The sequence below is a fragment of the Apium graveolens genome, chromosome 8 (assembly GCF_009905375.1).
Source record: "Apium graveolens cultivar Ventura chromosome 8, ASM990537v1, whole genome shotgun sequence".
Lineage (NCBI taxonomy): Eukaryota > Viridiplantae > Streptophyta > Magnoliopsida > Apiales > Apiaceae > Apium > Apium graveolens.
Window position 1 is genome coordinate 9400060 of NC_133654.1, and position 19780 is coordinate 9419839.

Below are 19780 nucleotides of genomic sequence, written 5' to 3' on the forward strand. Positions count from 1 at the left end.
GTATATACTTACTTTAAAGTTTAAACACCCTCCAATTGACAGTTATTTTCTGGGCCAATCAAGAAACCACCACCCAATACCAGATGGATATGTTGCCGGAAACATCATCATCCTCGCCGGAGATGGTGAAAAAGAAGCTAATAAAGCACCGTTTCAGGTCACTAAAGCTTGTAAACATAAACATGGATGACCCTTTAGCTAAAAAGCCATATGGAGTTGATGAGTATGGTGAATTAGATAATGGGCTCACTTATTATGTTAGATCCAATTCTAATCCCAGAATGCGTGCTGCTCTTGCTCTTGCTGTTAAAGCTGGGTACTTTTTATACTTACATGTTTGTTTATGTCAAGAAAGTTTAATTCTTGTTTTTATTTCTTGCAAAGTTCTTGGTTTTAGTTTGATTTTTGATTTTTTTAGGCGGGGTTTTGGTTTTGTTGGTAAAGGTTGTTGCTTTATTGTTTTTCGGTGGGTAATGTGTGTGGTTTTGGAGAGGATGGATGATTGTGTCATGTGTAATTGGGTTTATGGTGTTTGTTTGATCACTGTGGATAAAGTTTAGTCTTACATTGAATTTAAGGTTTATAATGTTTGTGAGTAATTGTTTAAAATTGAAGGTTTTGATATGGGTTGCGCGTAATTGAATGAAGCTGTTAGCTGGGTACTTTTTATGCTTAATGTTTATATATGTCAAGATAGTTCTTTTCTTGTTTTTAATTCTTGCAGAGTCCTTGGTTTTAGTATGATTTTTGAATTTTTAGGCGGGGTTTTGATTTTCTTGGTAAAGGTTGTTGCTGCGTAATGTGTGTGGTTGATAGGATGGATGATTGTGTGTTTTACATTGAATTTAAGGCTTATAATGATTGAATTTGAAATTGAAGGTTTTTATATGGGTTGCGCATAATTGAATGAAGCTGTTAAAGCTGGGTACTTTTAATGCTTACATGTTTGTTTATATGTGTAGAGTGTTTTTATGATGTGTGATACTTGTTATGTACTTGGATTTTGGTGGGGTTTTGATTTTCTTGATAGAGGTTGGTGTTTTCTGTTTTACTATGCGTAATGTGTGTTGTTTTGGAGAGGATGGATGATTGTGTTGTGTGTAATTGGGTTTATGGTGTTTGTTTGATCAATGTGGATGATTTTGATAGATGAAGTTTAATTTTACATTAAATTGAAAGTTTATAATGGTTATATGTGTGAAGATTTTTTTTTTATTATTGTATTTAATTTTTGCAAAGTTCTTGGTTTTAGTATGATTTTTTAATTTTTAGGCGGGGTTTTGATTTTCTTGGTAATGGTTGTTGCTCTCTTGTTTTTTGATTGATGTTGAGGTTTATGAAGCGTAATGTGTCTGGTTATGGATACGGAGGATGTTTTTGTTGTGCGTATTCGGGTTTGTAATGTTTGTTTGATCAATGTGGATTATTTATATGTTATTGTGTACAGGCTTTTTGTTATATGTGATTCTTGCAAAGTACTTGGTTTTTGGCGGGGTTTTAGTTTTCTTGATGAATGTTGTTGCTTTCTCGTTTTACGATGTGGTACACGGTTTTGGATAGGAAGGATGATTGTGTTGTCTGTAATTGGGTTTATGGTGTTTGCTTGATCAATGAGGATTTCGATAGATAAAGTTCAGTTTTACATTGAATTTAAGGTTTATAATGTTTGTGTGTAATTGAATTTGAAATTGAAGGTTTCGTTAGCAACATTGATTGAAAGACTGAAGTTCAAGTATTTCGAGGTTGAAATAGATTGAAGTACTTGGTTATTAGGTGGGGTCTTGATTTTTGTGATATTTTTGTTAGTGTTGTGTCTAACGATGTATAATGTGTGCGGTTTTGGATAGGAAAGATGTGTGTTGTGTATAGATGAAGTTAAATTTTAGTGAGCTTTGTGCAAAGAAACATTGATTTAGGAATTGAAAGGTTTTAGCTAGAAATAGGTTGAATTCAAAGAACATTTTGGTAGTTGAAAGATGTGAGATACCAAAAGGAGGGTTGATGAGTTGTTAGATCTTAGATAACTTTTTTTCTTGTTTGATAAAGAAAACGGAGTCTTGAGGATTCGCAGCATTTATACGTGTTTGTTGTTACACTTCATTGTTTTAGCTTGTGGTTTTCGATGATTCTACAATAAATTAATTTAGGCAAGATTTCTCCGCATGAGACAAGATTAATGTATGTAGATGAAATCTTGGGTATAATCAAGGGAGTTGCAGTGAAAAGTGTTTACTTGTTTGTTATAGTTCCTGCATACACAGTTTATTTGGGTTGTTTTTATAATTGGACAAGTTTATATGGCAGCTCGGTATTGGAAGAGGAGGGAGAGCGCGGAGTTGCGCACATTGTTGAACATCTTGCTTTCAGTGCGACTAACAAGTACACGAATCATGATATTATAAAGTTTCTTGAAAGTGTTGGTGCAGAATTTGGGGCTTGTCAAAATGCAGTGACATCTTCTGATGAAACTGTTTATGATCTGTTTGTTCCGGTTGACAAGCCTGAAGTTTTACCTCAGGCTATATCTATACTGGCTGAATTCAGTTCAGAGGTAATAGTGACGTTTTGGTTTTTTATATAATTTGAGATTTTATCATATATCTTTATAGGTTCAACCTTATGCCTAGTACAGATTCGGGTGTCATCAGATGATTTGGAGAAAGAAAGAGGAGCAGTTCTGGAAGAGTATAGAGGTACTAGAAATGCTAATGGAAGGATGCAGGAGGCACATTGGGAGCTCATGATGGAAGGTTCAAAGGTCTAGTTGTTGGCACTTGTAATTCCAAATATTTTTAGCTATTATCTAGCACTTGTCGAACATTCTCTTAGCTTAATTAGAAAACAGATCCTGATCGACGTGCTCAGTAATCCTGATTTTTTTAGTATGTCAGTTTACGCTTATATGTATGTGATCCTCATTGTATTGTACAAGTTCGTTTTGTGCTCCTCTTTATCTGTGAACGAACCTTGCATTGGCATGCTCACTATTAGCCTAAGAATTGAAAGTAAGGTGATCAATTCTTTATATCGTAGTACTTTTAATATGAGTTTGGTGTTTCCTGTTTGAATTAGGGTACAGTTGTAATTTATTGTGAGCATGATTTTGGGAACAATACATCTATATCTATATGAATACATCATATATGCTCATCAATGGTTGCAGTATGCCGAGCGTTTACCCATTGGACCGGAAAAGGTGATCCGAACTGTGTCTCCTGGGACTGTGAAACAATTCTACAGGAAATGGTATCATCTGAAAAATATGGCTGTTGTAGCAGTTGGAGATTTCGCTGATACACAGGTCTAGATTTCAAATCTGGCTATTTATCGCATACTTTGATATTTCATAACAGACGTGTATTTAATATATATGTTCTCACCAGAGTGAAAAAAATCTCCAGTTGTTCAAATTATACCTGGAAAGAATCTGTGTGTGTATTTGGAATGAATTGTGTCAAATCCAATCATGTCAGCTAGCTTAATAATACAATATATTCCTTTGAAACACGGCGACTAATAATGCTGAGTTTTATTTTTTTAATATCTAATTCTCTCTTCCCTCGCTCTTCATAATTGATATAACAGATTGTTGTTGAGCTTATAAAGATGTATTTCGGGAATAAAATTTCAGCATCTAATCCTCCTCCTATACCACACTTTCTGGTTCCATCACACGAAGAGCCACGATATTCATGTTTGTTAGAATCTGAAGCTGCCGGGGTTAGTTTGTTGTGCATTTTTTTTAACTACACTTCTTTTTAACCATGTATTTTCATGTTGGATGATCCTTTCCATGCAATAAGTCAGATAGTTCCTATCTTTAATTGGCCTTGAATAGTCTGCAGTGATGGTAAGCTGTAAGATGCCTGTGGTGGAGCTGAGGACTGTAAGGGATTACAGGGAATTACTTGTAGAGTGCATGTTCTTTCATGCTTTGAACCAAAGATTCTTTAAGATATCTCGCAAGAAGGATCTACCGTATTTTTCATGCTCGGCTTCCGCTGATGTCCTTGTTCGACCAAGTAAGGCCTATATAATGACTTCGTCTTGCAAAGAGAAAGGAACTATAGAGGCCTTGGAATCAATGCTTACTGAGGTGTGCATTTTTATAAAATTGTTAAGTCTTTCTTATATTTCTTCTACTGATTTCTTATCTTTTAGGTTGCAAGGGTTCGGCTACATGGGTTTTCTGAGCGTGAAATAGCTATTGCTCGGTCGTTGTTATTGTCAGAAATCGAATCTGCCTATTTGGAGCGGGATCAGATGCAGTCAACCAGCTTGCGAGATGAGTATTTGCAAGTATATTACTTCTCTGCCTTTGTCTAATGTTTTCTTTGTTGTTGTCATGTTTGACCTTCCTACTCAACCTTTTCTTTTCCAGCATTTTCTTCATGATGAACCTGTCATTGCTGTCGAGTATGAAGCGCAGTTGCACAAAACTATATTACCCCGTGAGTACATATTGATGTCTAGTGTTTTCTTCTATATATCCACAATTATTCCCTATAATTTCACTTTAGTTCAGTGTGAAAAACTAATTCTACACGTTTTGGCCAATTCGACATGGATAAATATATCAGCTCATGAAGTAGTCCTATGCACCGCACCACTGATGTGATAATATTTTACCAGTTGCAAACTTCAAATTATTAAATTGCTGCCCAGCTCTCCTATATTATCCTTGCAATTTAATGTCATATATCTACTCTCTCCAAATTATAAAAAATGGATGGGATGTAAATGAACGGAGTTCAATAGATATGCAGTGCTTAATAGTTGCTTCTCTCTGTGAGAAAGGTAAATTCTTAACTTGGAACTTTGAGGAGGAAGCATACGCAACATAAAGAGCCTTAATGAACTGGACTAAAAAAATATATGAATAATTGGGATGAATGAGAAAGAATAAGTGAAAGTGAGTATGAGTATGGTCTTTGAGAGAGGTTACAATTTTGCGAAAGGTTTTCACAACAAGAATAATGATAGTAAGTGAGTACTTAGTATTGGTAATAATAGATCATTTATTGTTTATAATTTGCCATTCTGCTTCAATTTTTGTTACTGCAACTTAAGAGACTTTTATTCTGGTACTATGTAGTAACTCCTACATTTTTCTTGAAAATAGATGTATCAGCATCTGAAGTATCTAAATATGCGGAGAAATTTCGGACATCATGCAGCTGTGTTATTAAGATTATCGAACCTCGAGCTACTTCAACAGTAGATGATATGAGAACTGCTGTACTGAAGATCAATTCTCTGGAGGAAGATAGAAGTATAACTCCTTGGGATGACGAACACATCCCCGAAGAAGTTGTTAGTGTAAAGCCAAATCCTGGGTAAGCTAACAGATATTTTATGTGCAAAATATTATAATATCCTAAGAAAAACTCTGTTTCAGTTTAATATGGATGTCAAATCTTCTTTTTAATCCATGAAATCCTTACTTGTACCTGATTGGCTGGTGTAGCGTTATTATTGAGCGCAACTGTAAAGAACGAAGATATAATGTATAGAGTTAGCTTGCATGTGTAAGTATTGAAAGATTCCATTTCCTTAAAATTGTCTAAGAAATACCCGAGCTTGATGGTGCAGCAACTAAAGTTGATAAATACGAGTTGTGGTCCTGATGATCAGAATAATTTTTTTAGTCTTTCTGCCCTTACACTTAATCTCCAGTAGACCGGTAAATTTGAAAGACCTTCTATTGGATATGCACAGATCACCAAATTTTGAATTTCAATTTTAAAATCTAGATTCTTGACACTCTCAAGGACTCCTATTCCATTCTAATCAGTGCTTACTTCACTTGATATATACATGTAATTCAAGGCTTAGTTTTCTAGAAACTTTAAATGACAGAATACGAGGACAGTCATAACTCTTACGATCATTCTTCCAAATTTGAGTTTACTCTTGCATATATAGCTTCTGAACATTAGTTTTTTTTCCTTTGGATAATCTGCATATAACTAGTAGTTCAAATATAGTAATTTAAATATGCATGCCTAGTGCCTACCTGCCTCTACTGAGGCTAGAACCCTTGAGCCCCTAGTACCAAGAGAAGAGGTTTATCTGCTGGGCTAAGCCTTGCAGATTTTGATTGCTCGTGCTGTTCGAGAGATGCATGTAATGTAATGCCTTGCAGATTTTGTGATTAAATGATTTTCTTATAATAAGATGAACAATCTGCCAATCTGGTGCTACACTATATTGGTTGGAGACATGTTTATGCAAATCTGTTGCTACACTTTCTTGGTTGGCTATTTGTTTATGCAAGTGTGTGTTCATGGGTACCTTTTAGGTAAAAGTGATATATCATACATGTCTTCTTTATCATTGTCACGAGTCTGCTTGTAATTATTAAAATTAATGTTGCTTTCACTCCTCCGTAACATAATTTGATGGAGAACTTGTGGTTTAGTACGTTACTATTTCATATTTTTTTCTGCAGTACTATAATGAAACAGTTGGAAATCTCAAACTTTGGAGCTACCGAGTTGATTTTGTCAAATGGTATGCGGGTTTGCTATAAGTGTACCGACTTCTTAGATGACCAGGTATGATTATGCCTTCAAAACAACACATTCAAACATGTTCTGGCAGCAATTCGCCCCCTATATTTAGCAATTCATGTCTTTTATACTAGAAGGTGCTCTTTCTTGTTTGTGATTTCCTCCAATTCATACTTTAGTCTAAGTTATCCTTTCCTGTCACCATATATTATTTTGTGACGCTATCCATCCCTGCCTGCATTGTTTTATCTGAGCTATAGATCTATTTGGATCTATAGTCCCCCTATTACGTGTAAGAAACTTAGTTGATTTTATGCTGGAAGTTGCTGTTAGTCATTCTGTAGAGTGTAGATTGGACATTCCTGTATGTACTATATGACAATCACATAATCTGATCAAATGGGAGTGGGTAATATGCTGCTTAATGCTTAGAAAAAATATTTAGCTATTTATATTTTCTGGAACAGGTAATATTCACGGGGTTCTCATATGGGGGTTTATCTGAACTACCGGAGAGTGAGTGCTACTCATGCTCCATGGGTTCAACAATTGCTGGAGAGATTGGTGTGTTTGGTTATAGACCATCAGTGATAATGGACATGCTTGCTGGTAAGAGAGCTGAAGTTGGTACAAAACTTGGACCATATTTGAGAACCTTCTCCGGTGATTGTTCGCCTGCAGATTTAGAGACCGCCTTCCAGGTTTTCTTGAGTAATTAATTAATATGCTATTCTGCCTTCATATGTTTAATATGCGCACAATATTCATGTATGTCTATGACCTTATACAAACCCGAAAACATTAATTTCAGCATGTTACTATGTATGCAGATGATGTTTGGTTTTACTAGTATATGACACGTTCGGTCTGATCAGAAGGTTGGGTTTAGGAATCCAGGAAATCTGTTATATTCTGAATTTCGGCTGTGACATAAAATTCCGCAATAAATGTTGTATATTATCGGACTGTTGTATACTCTTTTAATCTCCTCAAATTTGTATCAAAACTGTAATTTAAGACAAAAGAGTGGATGGAGTAGTTTCTAAGGGTAGTTAGCACTAAGTGGTAGTTCCACATGCTTCATTTTGACAGTATGTTACATTTAAGAGCAGTATATCTACAATAATCGAACTCAACGTTATTCTCTTCCACTCCTCTCCCCCAATTCTAGCCCTACAGATTCTTGTAGTTTCTGTAGTCACCATCAGTTTGACCGTCAAATTAGGACACCGAACCCTATGTTACTCGGACTCGGCTAGAAGTGTCCGACATGGACGCGGCGACATTTTGAAAAATATGCATGTTTTTGGCCTAAAATAGGTTTTCAAGTCCGAGTGTCCATGTCCGAGTGTCGAATGTCTGACACGGGTACTCGAAGGTAAAATGAAGAGTCCGAGTAACATAGTGAACCACTGTTCTTAAATCGTTCTTCACAAGTTCATGCAGTCAGTCACTTGAGCTTGATTTGTGTTTTGCACGTATGATGTAGGATATTATTAGGCCGTGTTTGTAAGGATCATCTTTAGCATAGAACTAACATTTCTATAAATAATCCAATCCCTTGTTTGTCTTGGATAAGTTGGCAAGAATTTTTTATCCTGGGATTGAAGTAATGAGTGCTTTTATTAAGATGACGGGGATTAATGAATTATTATAAGCAGCACTCCCTAGTTATGAGAGGGAATGTAACACTATGGATTAACATGAGTTTGGGGCTTTATATTATCTTTGATGGTACTACGTATCCATTAATCAATACAGACCTCCAACCCTTCATGTCATATAAAAATACAACAAATTCTTTGTTTTATATAACAAGACATTGAATTTCTTGGTATAAAATGTAGATGTGTTATACCGTTCCTTGTGTTATGTTTGTTTCTATATACCTGTAACATCTGTTTCCTTGAATTAATGTTGATCCTTGGTTAGTTCAGGTTTTTTGTATCATAAAAACGCATGCAACATGAAGAGTGATTTCTTAAAATATAACATGTGTAAAAACTATACAAATATGTAAGTAATCGATGTCTACCCTTGATTCTGATTAACAACTTCTCTTTCTTTACTCCAACTGGCGTCATCATTTGGACGACTCATAATTCTAAGATTTTTAAAAATAGGACCATCTCCCAATCCTCAAGTTTAGATTTTTAAGCATCACGGGAGAAGTCATTCCACTTAATAAACCTCTTCAGACCGGGTCCTATCAAGTAAAGCACTTTTTATGGGAGCCATGGTTATTTGCATGGGTTCTTATCCACGTTTGATTACCTATATTCAATCTTAGAGAAAAGAAACCAAGGAACTTAACAGAAGTGGTGAGTTTGTGATCAAATTATCGTATTTAATGCTATGATATCTCGAATGTGGCCCCTTCAAGTGCGTAAATTATTTTTACATCCTCTGAGTACTCTTATCAAGCCTCTAGATCTGGAAAGCAGGGATACTCCACTTTGGTGGTGAGTCGCGCACTCAATACGCGACGCGTGCGGGGGTGCGCCGCGGTGCGTAAGGGGTTAGCCACCTGGCGTATCCGCGCATTTCATCGATCCGATGCACGGGGTGCGGGAAGGGGGGGTGCGGGAGGGGTATAAATTGTAATTTTACACCAAGTTTAAAAGAGGCGATCTTGCAGCAACTCTTCTACTCATCTCAGACGCTGGCAATGTTGTTCAAAATCCAGCAATTAGCATCTCTTTCTGAGTTTTTGTGATTGTAATCGTCTCTTTCCTTCGTTTACTCGTTGCTGAGCCATCTGAAATTTATGGTTATAGTGGTGATTGTACGTGTATAGATGTTGTTGACTTGTACTTGTTGACTAAAAGCACCCATATGTTTTTCTACATCACCTGCTTACTGTTTCTTTTTAATTTTTATGTTTGTGTTTCTGATTTTTTAATTTTTTTATTGAAATATTACTACATTTATATGTGAAGAATATTTCTTCTTGATTTTGCTAAATTATAATTAATTATATAATATATATTTTTAATATTTTAAAATTTTCCATATCCCCCACACCCAAGTCCCCATTTTTTAGAATTTTCCGAATTCTCGTATCCCCGCACTGCACACCCACGCACCCGCACCCGTGCTTCACAGCTCTAGATCAATCCCCCAATTCCAGTTAGGAATTTCTTGGGCCCTAACACATAAGCATAAACTGAACTCATCGATTTAGTGCTCCACTGTTATCTTTTAATTCAAGATTGAGTCGATCAATTAAATAAATCCTGATTGTATATGCTATAATTCAGAACTGTAAGACTATTAATGGAGTGCTTTGATTTAAAAAATATAGCTAAACTTATAATTATTTTTTGTATTTGTCAGCTGGTCTATCAGCTGTTTACAACAAATGTAGAACCAGGGGAGGAAGATGTGAAAGTGGTGATGCAAATGGCAGAAGAAGTAGTGCATGCTCAAGAGAGAGATCCTTACACTGCATTTGCAAACCGTGTGAGAGAGCTCAATTATGGAGATGCCTGTTACTTTAGGGTAAGTGTAGTAAAATATCTTTTGTTTATGTATTTACAAAATGGATTGTTCCCATGAATTTAAATTCATAAATTTTGGGCTGCAGCCAATTGGAATGAAGGACCTTAATAAAGTTAATCCATTCAAAGCCTGTGAATATTATAACAGTTGTTTTAAGGACCCTTCGACATTTACTCTTGTGATTGTTGGGAATATTGATCCTGCAGTTGCCCAGCCATTAATTTTGCAATACTTGGTAAGTCGCATACATTGTGTCAAATTGTTCTTTAAACGTTAAAACAATTAATATGTCATGAAATATGGTGCACAATTTGCTTGCAGGGTGGAATACCTCGACCTCTTGAACCAATTTTGCACTTTAATCGCGATGATTTGAAAGCCCTTCCTTTCACTTTTCCAACATCAGTAATTAGGTAGCTTTGTATAAATATCTTAACAAGTTAGAATTTTTTCTTTTAAAATTTTATGTTCTCCTTTTCACCAAACAGTTAAGTTTGGAGTTAATTGAACTGAAATGAAGTGAGTGCAGAGGCACACTAGCCTTGTTACACGGATCTAAATGACAGCCATTCATTTCATTTTATAATGCAACCATTTTTCCACATTGACTAGTCTGAGGATCATTATATTTTTCAAGCAATTATATTGTACACATGACTCTTTATGTTCTTTTGTAGAGAAATTGTTAGGAGCCCCATGGTGGAAGCCCATTGTTTAGTTCAACTGTGCTTTCCTGTTGAGTTGAAAACTGAAAACATGGCATGTATATCCTTTAACTAGCTCTAAGATGAATTTTATGAATGAACTGACACTTCCATGATCTTATTGAAAGCCTGTTTTCCTTTTCCAAAACTGTAGGTGGTGGAAGAAACTCATTTTGTTGGGTTTTTGAGCAAGCTTCTTGAAACAAAACTATTGCAGACCCTTCGCTTCAAACATGGGCAGGTGTGTAAAAGTTTAGCTGTGTTGCTTTACTTGCGCTAATTTGTTTCTGGCCTAATGTATTTCTGGGATCATATTTATGTGCCAAGATATACTCGACTGGCGTTTCCGTATTCCTTGGTGGAAATAAACCTTCTATTCATGGTAATGTACGTGGTGATATTAGCGTAAACTTTTCCTGCAAGCCTGAGATTTCTTCCACCCTGGTAATTTATTCGTGTGGCTTTCTTATTATCACGCAGTTTATGATTTGAACTAGCTTACATTTCATAAATTTCTCTTATAGGTCGATCTTGCTTTAGATGAGATATTACGTCTTCAGGAAGAAGGACCCTCAGATGAAGATATATTAGCTATCCTCGAAATTGAGCAAAGGACACATGAAAATGGACAACAGGTAAAAAATGTCAAACTTTAGTACGGATTTTTTTTTAAAATTTTTTAAAATAAGCCTTACACTTTACAAGTTGTTTCTTTAAGCCTGTTAATCTTAGACATGAGTACATATCGGCTTGCACAAATTCCTCAGACATAAGGCCGCCCCCGTATGTTCTTTCGGAGAATACAAAACAGGAGCTACTTTTGTGTATTCACTGAACACATCCAAATCAATTTCCTTATACTGTTCTGGTTTGTTATTCACTTTCAGGAAAATTACCATTGGCTAGATAAAATATTGAGCAGCTACCAGTCAAGAATATATTCCGGTGATGTTGGATCTTCTTATGAGGTCCGTAGCCTTACTAGACTTTGATTGCAACATGCTTCACTGCTGCTGTTTTATTCGTTACCAAAATTATATTTAAATTAATGTCTAATACCTTCTTGTAATTATGACTTGGATTGTGCAACTAATTATTCACTGATCAAATAGTACATATTATTCAATATGTAATTTAGTGCCTAGTGTTTGAATTTGATATGAACTAGCGATGGTGTATATGCTTGGTAAATGATAATGTGAAAGCAGATTGTAATATTTTTCACAGTCACTGTAATATACATTAAATATTTATTGCTTCATCTTAAAATAAATCACTACACCATAAGTGGCCTAATGCAAGATTAAAATACTGTATAATATTCTTCAAAAGTCAACACTTTCAGGTAGCTTAGGTAGAACAGGCAACAGTTTTAAATTTGGAGTATTAAAATTGACCATTCAGTTAGTCTACTAATTAAAGAGAAAGTGCATTCATTTTCTGGTACAGGTTCTATATAAATGTCGTTCTACAGTTCGGGAGAAATTGACCCCATCAACAGCGCAGTTGGCATTACAAAGAATGCTACCTTTTCCTTGCAAAAAACAGTACACTGTTGTGATTTTAATGCCCCAAGCTTCTCGCTTCAAAATACTGAAGTCACTTGTCCCCTCTATAGAATTCGAGTATGCTAGAAACGCACAGGTCAGTATTTTATTTTTTTGTTAAATGAAAGGGCAGTATAACTTGGCTTATGTCTGTGTTGCATCTAATATCTGGCTTCCGGATCCGATCACATTGAACTGTCTGTGTATTCCAGTATGTTACCTTTAGGCAACATTCATGTTGTTTGCAAGATTTAATAATACTTGAATAATCTGTTTCTATTCTTGCAGGTTTTAGCGGGTATCGCTGGCCTGACAATTTTAGCTCTTAGTTTATGGAGATATTCAAGAAGCACGTTGAAAGCTTAAAAGTGTTATAGTAACTGCTTGAGACTGTATAACACAAACGGGGGTATATATGCATTGTGCAGCATGATTATGAAAAACCTAAAGGTACAGGTAATCTTCCGGAGGAAAAAATAGTGTGCAAAAATGTCGCTTAATGGTTTAGTTGCCAGTTTTAGAATAGTGGAGATGTTGAGGAGGGATAGATGTTGTAGGTTAAGAACTTGTATATAGATCTGTTTTATTTATTTTCATTCGAAGTAAAACAAGGCGAATGTGACGTTATTTTGTCTTACTTTTTATAGATACATCATTCGAGGTAAAACAAGGCGAATGTGACAGCATTTTGTCATTTTGTGTCTGCTCTTATCGCAATACCTGGTTTTTTTATAGCGCCATTGGCATGCTATTACAAAGCTGTGATTAGCTTTCAGTTAATGTCTCTCTTCTCATATACAAAATGGAAGATAATACTAACTTAATTCCTCTCCGTCATCTTGATTGCATTATGGCTTTACACTATGGATTGACAACTTCCGGGATTTTTTCTTTTGCTCCGCCCAACCTGATTACAAGCCTGAGCGAAATTTAGGACGTTTCACTAATCTCTCCCAATCCGATTCCCCCTCTTGTTTCAGAGGGAAACTTGACTTGTTTTTCTAGAACAAAGTTCTTAGAAACTGATCCAGATTTCTTATTTAGCTTAGCTAGTTTGACTTTGCTAACTGTCTTTCTTTCACTCAACGGATGTGGTTCCTGGTCTTTCGACGAATAATTCTTCTGATCATTCGACTGATAACATTTGTCATCTGTCGAATTCATATCTGTTGAAAGTCCTACCAAATTAGAATATAGTTTCTCCTTGTTTTTTATTCAGGCTTCATCAGAGAAGGATTCTATACCTTAAACTTTAGTAATTTGAGCATGAACATTTCTAGATGATTTTCATGCCGTAATTCCTTCCTATTCTCGTTCAAGTTGCTTTCAAAGGGAAAGTTGTAGATGTATTTACAGAGTCACTTCAGAACTCATGACAGACACTTGTGGCTGCATTTACACAAATTGAGGAGTCCCTCAACACTGCGACCCTGACCTCATATTCTGCATAACCTTCTATCCGTAGCTTTTATGAAATGGGTTTGATCGGTAATCGATTATCAATCCCACCTCGCAATTGAACTTCGACGTCTGTATTATCAGTTACAGTTATGACAGGCTTGTTGGAGTTTGAGGATAGGTTTAACAGGATTGAGTTGTGATAGGAACAGAGCAAAAAACCAGTAGCAGAGGAATCTTGACAATGAATCAAATCCATAATAATAAAAAAAACAAATAAGATTCGATACTCAACGAGCTCGAGTAATTTATTCCTGTTCGCCTGTGATTGTGGTGTCACAGTTGGGACGCTAGGCATTTCGATTGATCTTGGTTGTTTAATTTCTTTTTTTCCTCGCGAAGGAATCGAGCTCGCTCATATGCTAGTCCAGCAATATATATTGGAATCACCGTAAACAGTAAAAGATATGGATACAGGGGATTAAAACTATGCGTTTTCTCAGGATCATACTATACATCAACTTCTACTGTATGGCCATTGGCTGCAAGTGAGATGATTACTCTATCTTCTAGTCCCTCCACGGTGTGAACCCTAACCTCATATTCTTCACCACCTGCTATCCCTCCATGCACGGGTGTGATCAGTAGTCGATCCCGGCCTTGCCATTGAACTTCAACATCTGTACATTCATTACAGTTATGACAGACTTATTGGACTCGGGGTTTAGATTTAGCTGCACTAGGTTGTACTGAACTTCTAATGTTCCAAATCCCCCTGTAAAATTGACAGATGATGCGTTGCCAGAAACAACTGTATCCTTCGTATCATTTGGCCTTCTAACTGAACCAATATTCAGAACAAGAATACATAACACATGTCAGTAAACAATGTAATAATAGTAACACAACATTAGAGCAACAACAAAGAGTGTTGCCCGTAAAAAGTTATAAATTAGTGACATACATTCATCGCGGGATTATTCATTTATCGATGTTAAATAAATGTATCAAGATTCGGTATTCTTGTCATAACATGACAATATGTGACATACCTTCTGAATCAAGTTTGTGGGAACAATGACCTAATCGGATGCTACCAGAATTATCAAAAAAAACTTCACAATGAATTATCGTAGTCCCCTTATCGCCATCCCCATCAGTATCTATAAGCAATCCAGGCGAGGAACGTGTCTCCGCAGTGATCACTAGCAGCAGTGTCAGATAACATATCAAAGCAAATATTTCCATCTTTAGTTGCATATGATTCAACTTCGATAAAAGAATGGCAGCCAATGGCAACTAATTATCTGGTACACCAGTCATTTGCCAAAGGAAAAATAGTTGAAAGAAATTATAATACTTTACGGACTCTTTTTTAATATCTGGGATTAGAAAAGCTTGGGCCGTTTACCTGTAGAAAATTATTTCACTTTTCTATTTTTTTAATTTTCTGAATTTTCATTTCTAAGAAACCAATCGAAAACTGAGATTATGTGTTTCAAATGTCAAAATAATATACGGTCAATTTTATGTTTTCTGTTACGAGCTAATTTAGATATATGTATAGAAAAACAACGTCTCACAATTCTATTGTATATACATGTTTCTTTAATATGTTTAAAATAAATATTTTTAGATAAAATATAATTAAAGATGACAAATAAATTATAAAAATAGTCTAATGAACTATTTTGAATAATGAAATTTTCTAATTATATTACTCTAAATATATATACGGTTTAGCAACTTTCATAAAATAATCCACTTATTAATTGAGTTAAATGCATTATGTGTACCTCTAGTTTCAACAATGTGCAAGTGTGTACCTCTGTTTAGCTATTTAGCAGTATGTGTACCTGTAGTTAGAAGATTCTTGCAAACTGTGTACTTCCGTTAGTAATGCACTAACACCGTTAAAACAGCCTGGATGGGAGGGGGTAAAGTAGTATTTTCTACTCTCAGATCAATCCTCGGTTTAGGCGGCAAAAAACAAGAAGAACAAGAGAAACAAACAGCTCATAAATAACTCTAATAAATTGTATGTTCATTAATGGTAGTCTCTTAAATACACACAATCTTTGTCCTAATGACTTGGAAATTGAGAGAAGTTGGTAAAGAAGATGATGATGGCCAAAATTACAAAGGTAAACAAACTAGGTTTACTCTGTACGACTCTGTTTTGTGTGTTTTCAACTCATATATATCCTTTGCAGATGAACTAGTGTTTAATTTGTGAATATGTTGCTTAGTTTTTAATCAATTTTGTAACTTATGTAGATGGCACTGATTTGTTCACAATAAAAATACATGGTGGAGGTCATTTTGATGGAGTTTCTGGTGCCTACATTGGTGGGAATTTCAGGTATGTGGATGATTGCGATATTGACGAGATGTCACTGTTAGAACTTGATAGTATGCTGGAAGAGGCTTTTGGCATAATAGGTTATATTGACAAATTTTATAAAGTGCCTCATACGGAAGATGTATTTACTAGGGTTGATAGTGATGAGGATGTGCTGAAAATGTGTAGTAAGGTTGATTTGAGCAGATTGGTGTATGTGTATGGTGTCACCATTGACCTAGAACCGACCCAAACATATTGTCCCTCACAAGTAGATGTGAATTATGAGTATTTTGATAATACGAATCCACTTGAAAGGGAGGAAATAGAACAATTGTTGTTGTTAGAGGGTTTGGAAAATGAAATGAATGAAGTTGATGAAAATGTGCTTAGTGAGAATGATAACTTAGTTGTTGAACCACAACTGATTAGTGATGGTGAAGAAGGTAGTTAATATGATGACAGTTCTAATGTAGATAGTGAAGATGATGAGGTCTGTCAAGCTAGAGAGAGAAGAAAGAATGTTAAAGAAGGCACAAAAGATGATGCTAACAGAGGATATCAATCTTTGACTGATGAAATTGTATCAGATATTAGTGACAATGATTATAATAGTGAGGATGAAAGGATGGCTGCAAATAGCACTGATGAAGAATGTGTCACTTATCCTGTGTTCAATGAAAGAACAGATATGAAAGATCCAAAGTTTGAGCTAGGCATGTTGTTCTCCAGTGCACAATCATTTAGGGTTGCAGTGCAAAAATTTGCCATAATGAATAGAAAACCAGTTTTCCAATGCAGGAATTTTGGAAGAAGGATCAAATATAAATGCAAGGGTGAAGGCTGTAAGTGGAGTATATTTGCCTCTATACTACAGGATACAAAAACTTATCAAGTGAAGACATATTTAAAAACTCACACATGTCAAACAACATTTAAGCAGAAGTATATGACTTCAAAGTGGATAGCAGAGCACTATGAAAATGAGATAAGGATGAACCCTACTTGGCCACTTGGTGCATTCCATAAGAAGATTGTAAATGATTGGGGTTGTGAAGTAAGCATTTTTGCAGTTGGTAGGGCTAAGAGGAAAGCTTTAGAAGTCATAAAGGGCCATCATGTGAAACAATATAGCCAATTATGGGATTATGTAAATGCAGTCAAAAAAGCCATGCCAGATAGCACAATAGAACTTGTATTAGATGAACCTGAAGTTGATTCTGTTGGAAGGAGATTTAAAAGAATTTATGTATGTTTAGGTCCTTTAAGGAGAGGTTTTACTCAAGGTTGTAGGCCCATAATAGGTTTAGATGGTTGTCATTTGAAAGGGCCATTTGGTGGGCAACTTTTAACAGCAGTTGGATGTGATTCTAATGATGGAATGTACCCAATTGCTTGGGCTGTAGTTGAAGCAGAAAATTCAGAAATATGGAATTGGTTTCTCAATTTGTTGGCTTATGATGTTAACATCATCAATTCTGGTGGTTGGACCTTTATATCAGATAGGCAAAAGGTACTTATACATTATTTGTTGTAATTATAAATTAAAAAAGAGTGCACTACTAGGACTAAAATGAATCTACTGAAAATGCAGGGACTCATCAATGCTCTTACTACTGTTGTACCTAATGCAGAACATAGGTTTTGTGTTATGCATTTGTACAGGAACATGTACAAAGATCACAAAGGAGTTGGGAGTAGAACTTTATTGTGGCTTGCTGCAAGATCCACAACAGAGTTTATGTTTAACAAACACATGTCAGAGCTGAAAAAGGTACTTGAATTGTTTCATTTTTTTAACATTGCTAAGCTGACAGTTGCTTCATTCATACTTATTTCATGTATATTTTATCTTTACCTTTGTTAGCTGTCCAAAAAATGTTATGACTGGTTGATAGAAAAACCAATGTCACAGTGGTCAAGAGCAGCATTTAGGACTACATGTTCCTCGGATATGTTTGTCAATAACCACTGTGAGGTGTACAACAACAGCATTAGAGAGTACAGGGATCTTCCTGTTATTGGACTGCTAATGGGCTTACAAAAGAGTGCAATGAGGAGGATTCAAAATAGAAGAGATAAAATGGCTAAAAGTTATGCTGAAAATCCCATATGTCCTAATGCCATGAGAAAAATTAACAAGTAAGTTACTGTGATTTTTTTTCTATTTTTGTGGCTTATTACTTGTAAAAAAAAAAAATTTAAAATGTTCATGCATTTATAGGGCTATGGGTTATAGTACTGGCTGCATAGTGCAATGGTCTGGAAAAAGCAAATATTTGGTGACAATGACAGATGGGGGACATGAAATAGTAGTTGATCTTGATGCTAGGACTTGTGCCTGTAGAAAATTTGACCTAACTGGACTCCCTTGCTACCATGCATGTGCTTGTATACAATGGAAAAATTTAAAGTTGGTAGACTATATTCATCCTACATATGGGAAGGACGTGTATTTAGCAACTTACAACCACACTATTGAACCAATTAATAGCTCAGAATATTGGGAGAAAACTGGTCTACCTGGCCCTTTACCACCAATGATCAAGGTGCAACCTGGAAGGCCAAAAAAAAAGAAACAAAAAAAATGATGTCCCAATTGATGCCACCAAATTGAGAAGGCAAAACACAAATGTGTTCTGCAGCTATTGCAAAGAAAAAAGACACAATGCCAGAACTTGTCCTGCTAAGGTACATTGTTTCATTAATTTTGTTGTTATCACTATTTTTTTTGTTATCATTATTTCTTATTCTCTATTATTTATGCTTTGTAAAAAGTTGATCAAGCAAATGGTGTTGTCAAAACTAATTTAAAAAAAAGAAACAAAAGAGTGCAGTGGGATCAAAATTTAACACAAATCAGGGCACAACAGATGCATCCAACCAAGTACCTACAATATCAGTCCCTGAATTGTCAAGTGGTTGTCAAGGTGGAATTTTTGGTTCTTACACTCAACCTGCTAGGATGGATGATACACCATTAGGCATACAACCTCAAAGATTCATGGTAAGGGGGAGTCATGTCACTACTTTGAAGCAAATTGAAGTTGAGGCTAATGCAAGAAAAGCAAGATTGGGTAAAAGACCTCCTTGGAAGTAGTAAAAATAGTTGGAGAATGATGCACTAGAAACTGATTCTTTATCATGCATTTTGTTGTAGCTAGTGTAATGCTAACTATATTTTTGATAAAATTTGTTGTACAAATTTTATTCAAACATTGATGTAGTCAGTTTCTTTTGCATGGTTTAATGAAGGTTTTACTTTTGCTATTTTCTTATTGGCTAAATATGTGTACCTGTATTGGGGTTATGAAGTTTGAATGCTTTGTAACTTACAGCTTTGACTAAATGCAGTAGGGGGTTGAGCAATGTTTTAATGCATTATGTACTATAAAAACACAATATGCTACCACAATTTTGCACACCAAATAACACATATCACACACACTTTATTTGTAGTCATGGCTGGGTGGAGTAAACCTTCTTATCATGTAGCCAAAGTTAATTGTAAGGGAGTGTTTGATAGGTCTAGAATGAGGGCATCTGTTGGTTGTGTGATGAGAAACAGGAGAGGTAAGTGGATCAGGGGGGCTGCTGGTATGATAGGCTTGGTGGTGCCACTTGCTGCAGAGCTTTGGTCCATTTTCTATGGGCTAAAGTTGGCTTGGGAGAAGGGTGACACTAAACATGTTGTGGTGGAATGTGACTCTGCGGAGGCAGTGAATGCAGTTATGAATCCTGATCCAGATTTCTGGCTTGCTAACTTGGTTGTGTTCA

At 35.7% G+C, this 19780-nt stretch overlaps 1 protein-coding gene across 2 annotated transcripts; it reads left to right on the top strand.

Annotated features, from left to right (window-relative positions):
• Nucleotides 1-13: 13 nt before the first annotated feature.
• On the top strand, nt 14-12981 carry LOC141678242 (zinc protease PQQL-like). 2 transcript variants are annotated; one of them, XM_074484507.1, is made up of 21 exons: nt 14-316; nt 2305-2551; nt 2633-2758; nt 3164-3301; nt 3586-3720; nt 3839-4096; nt 4162-4299; nt 4382-4451; nt 5123-5336; nt 6452-6557; nt 6980-7213; nt 9849-10013; nt 10099-10248; nt 10335-10426; nt 10691-10772; nt 10872-10958; nt 11045-11161; nt 11242-11352; nt 11605-11685; nt 12167-12361; nt 12553-12981. In XM_074484507.1, exons 1-21 carry the CDS (start codon nt 84-86, stop codon nt 12628-12630), a joined length of 3057 nt encoding a protein of 1018 aa, XP_074340608.1. In that variant the 5' UTR covers nt 14-83; the 3' UTR covers nt 12631-12981. The 2 variants fall into 2 exon arrangements, with proteins under 2 accessions (XP_074340608.1, XP_074340609.1); XM_074484508.1 differs by lacking the exons at nt 10335-10426; nt 10691-10772.
• The last annotated feature ends 6799 nt before the right edge of the window (nt 12982-19780 follow it).

Coding starts and splice junctions, on each gene's coding strand:
- LOC141678242 (XM_074484507.1), top strand. CDS start 84: ATGGATATGTTGCCGGAAACATCATCATCCTCGCCGGAGATGGTGAAA. Junction 4,452..5,122: donor GCACAAAACTATATTACCCC/GTGAGTACATAT, acceptor TCTTGAAAATAG/ATGTATCAGCATCTGAAGTA. Junction 11,162..11,241: donor CTGAGATTTCTTCCACCCTG/GTAATTTATTCG, acceptor TTTCTCTTATAG/GTCGATCTTGCTTTAGATGA.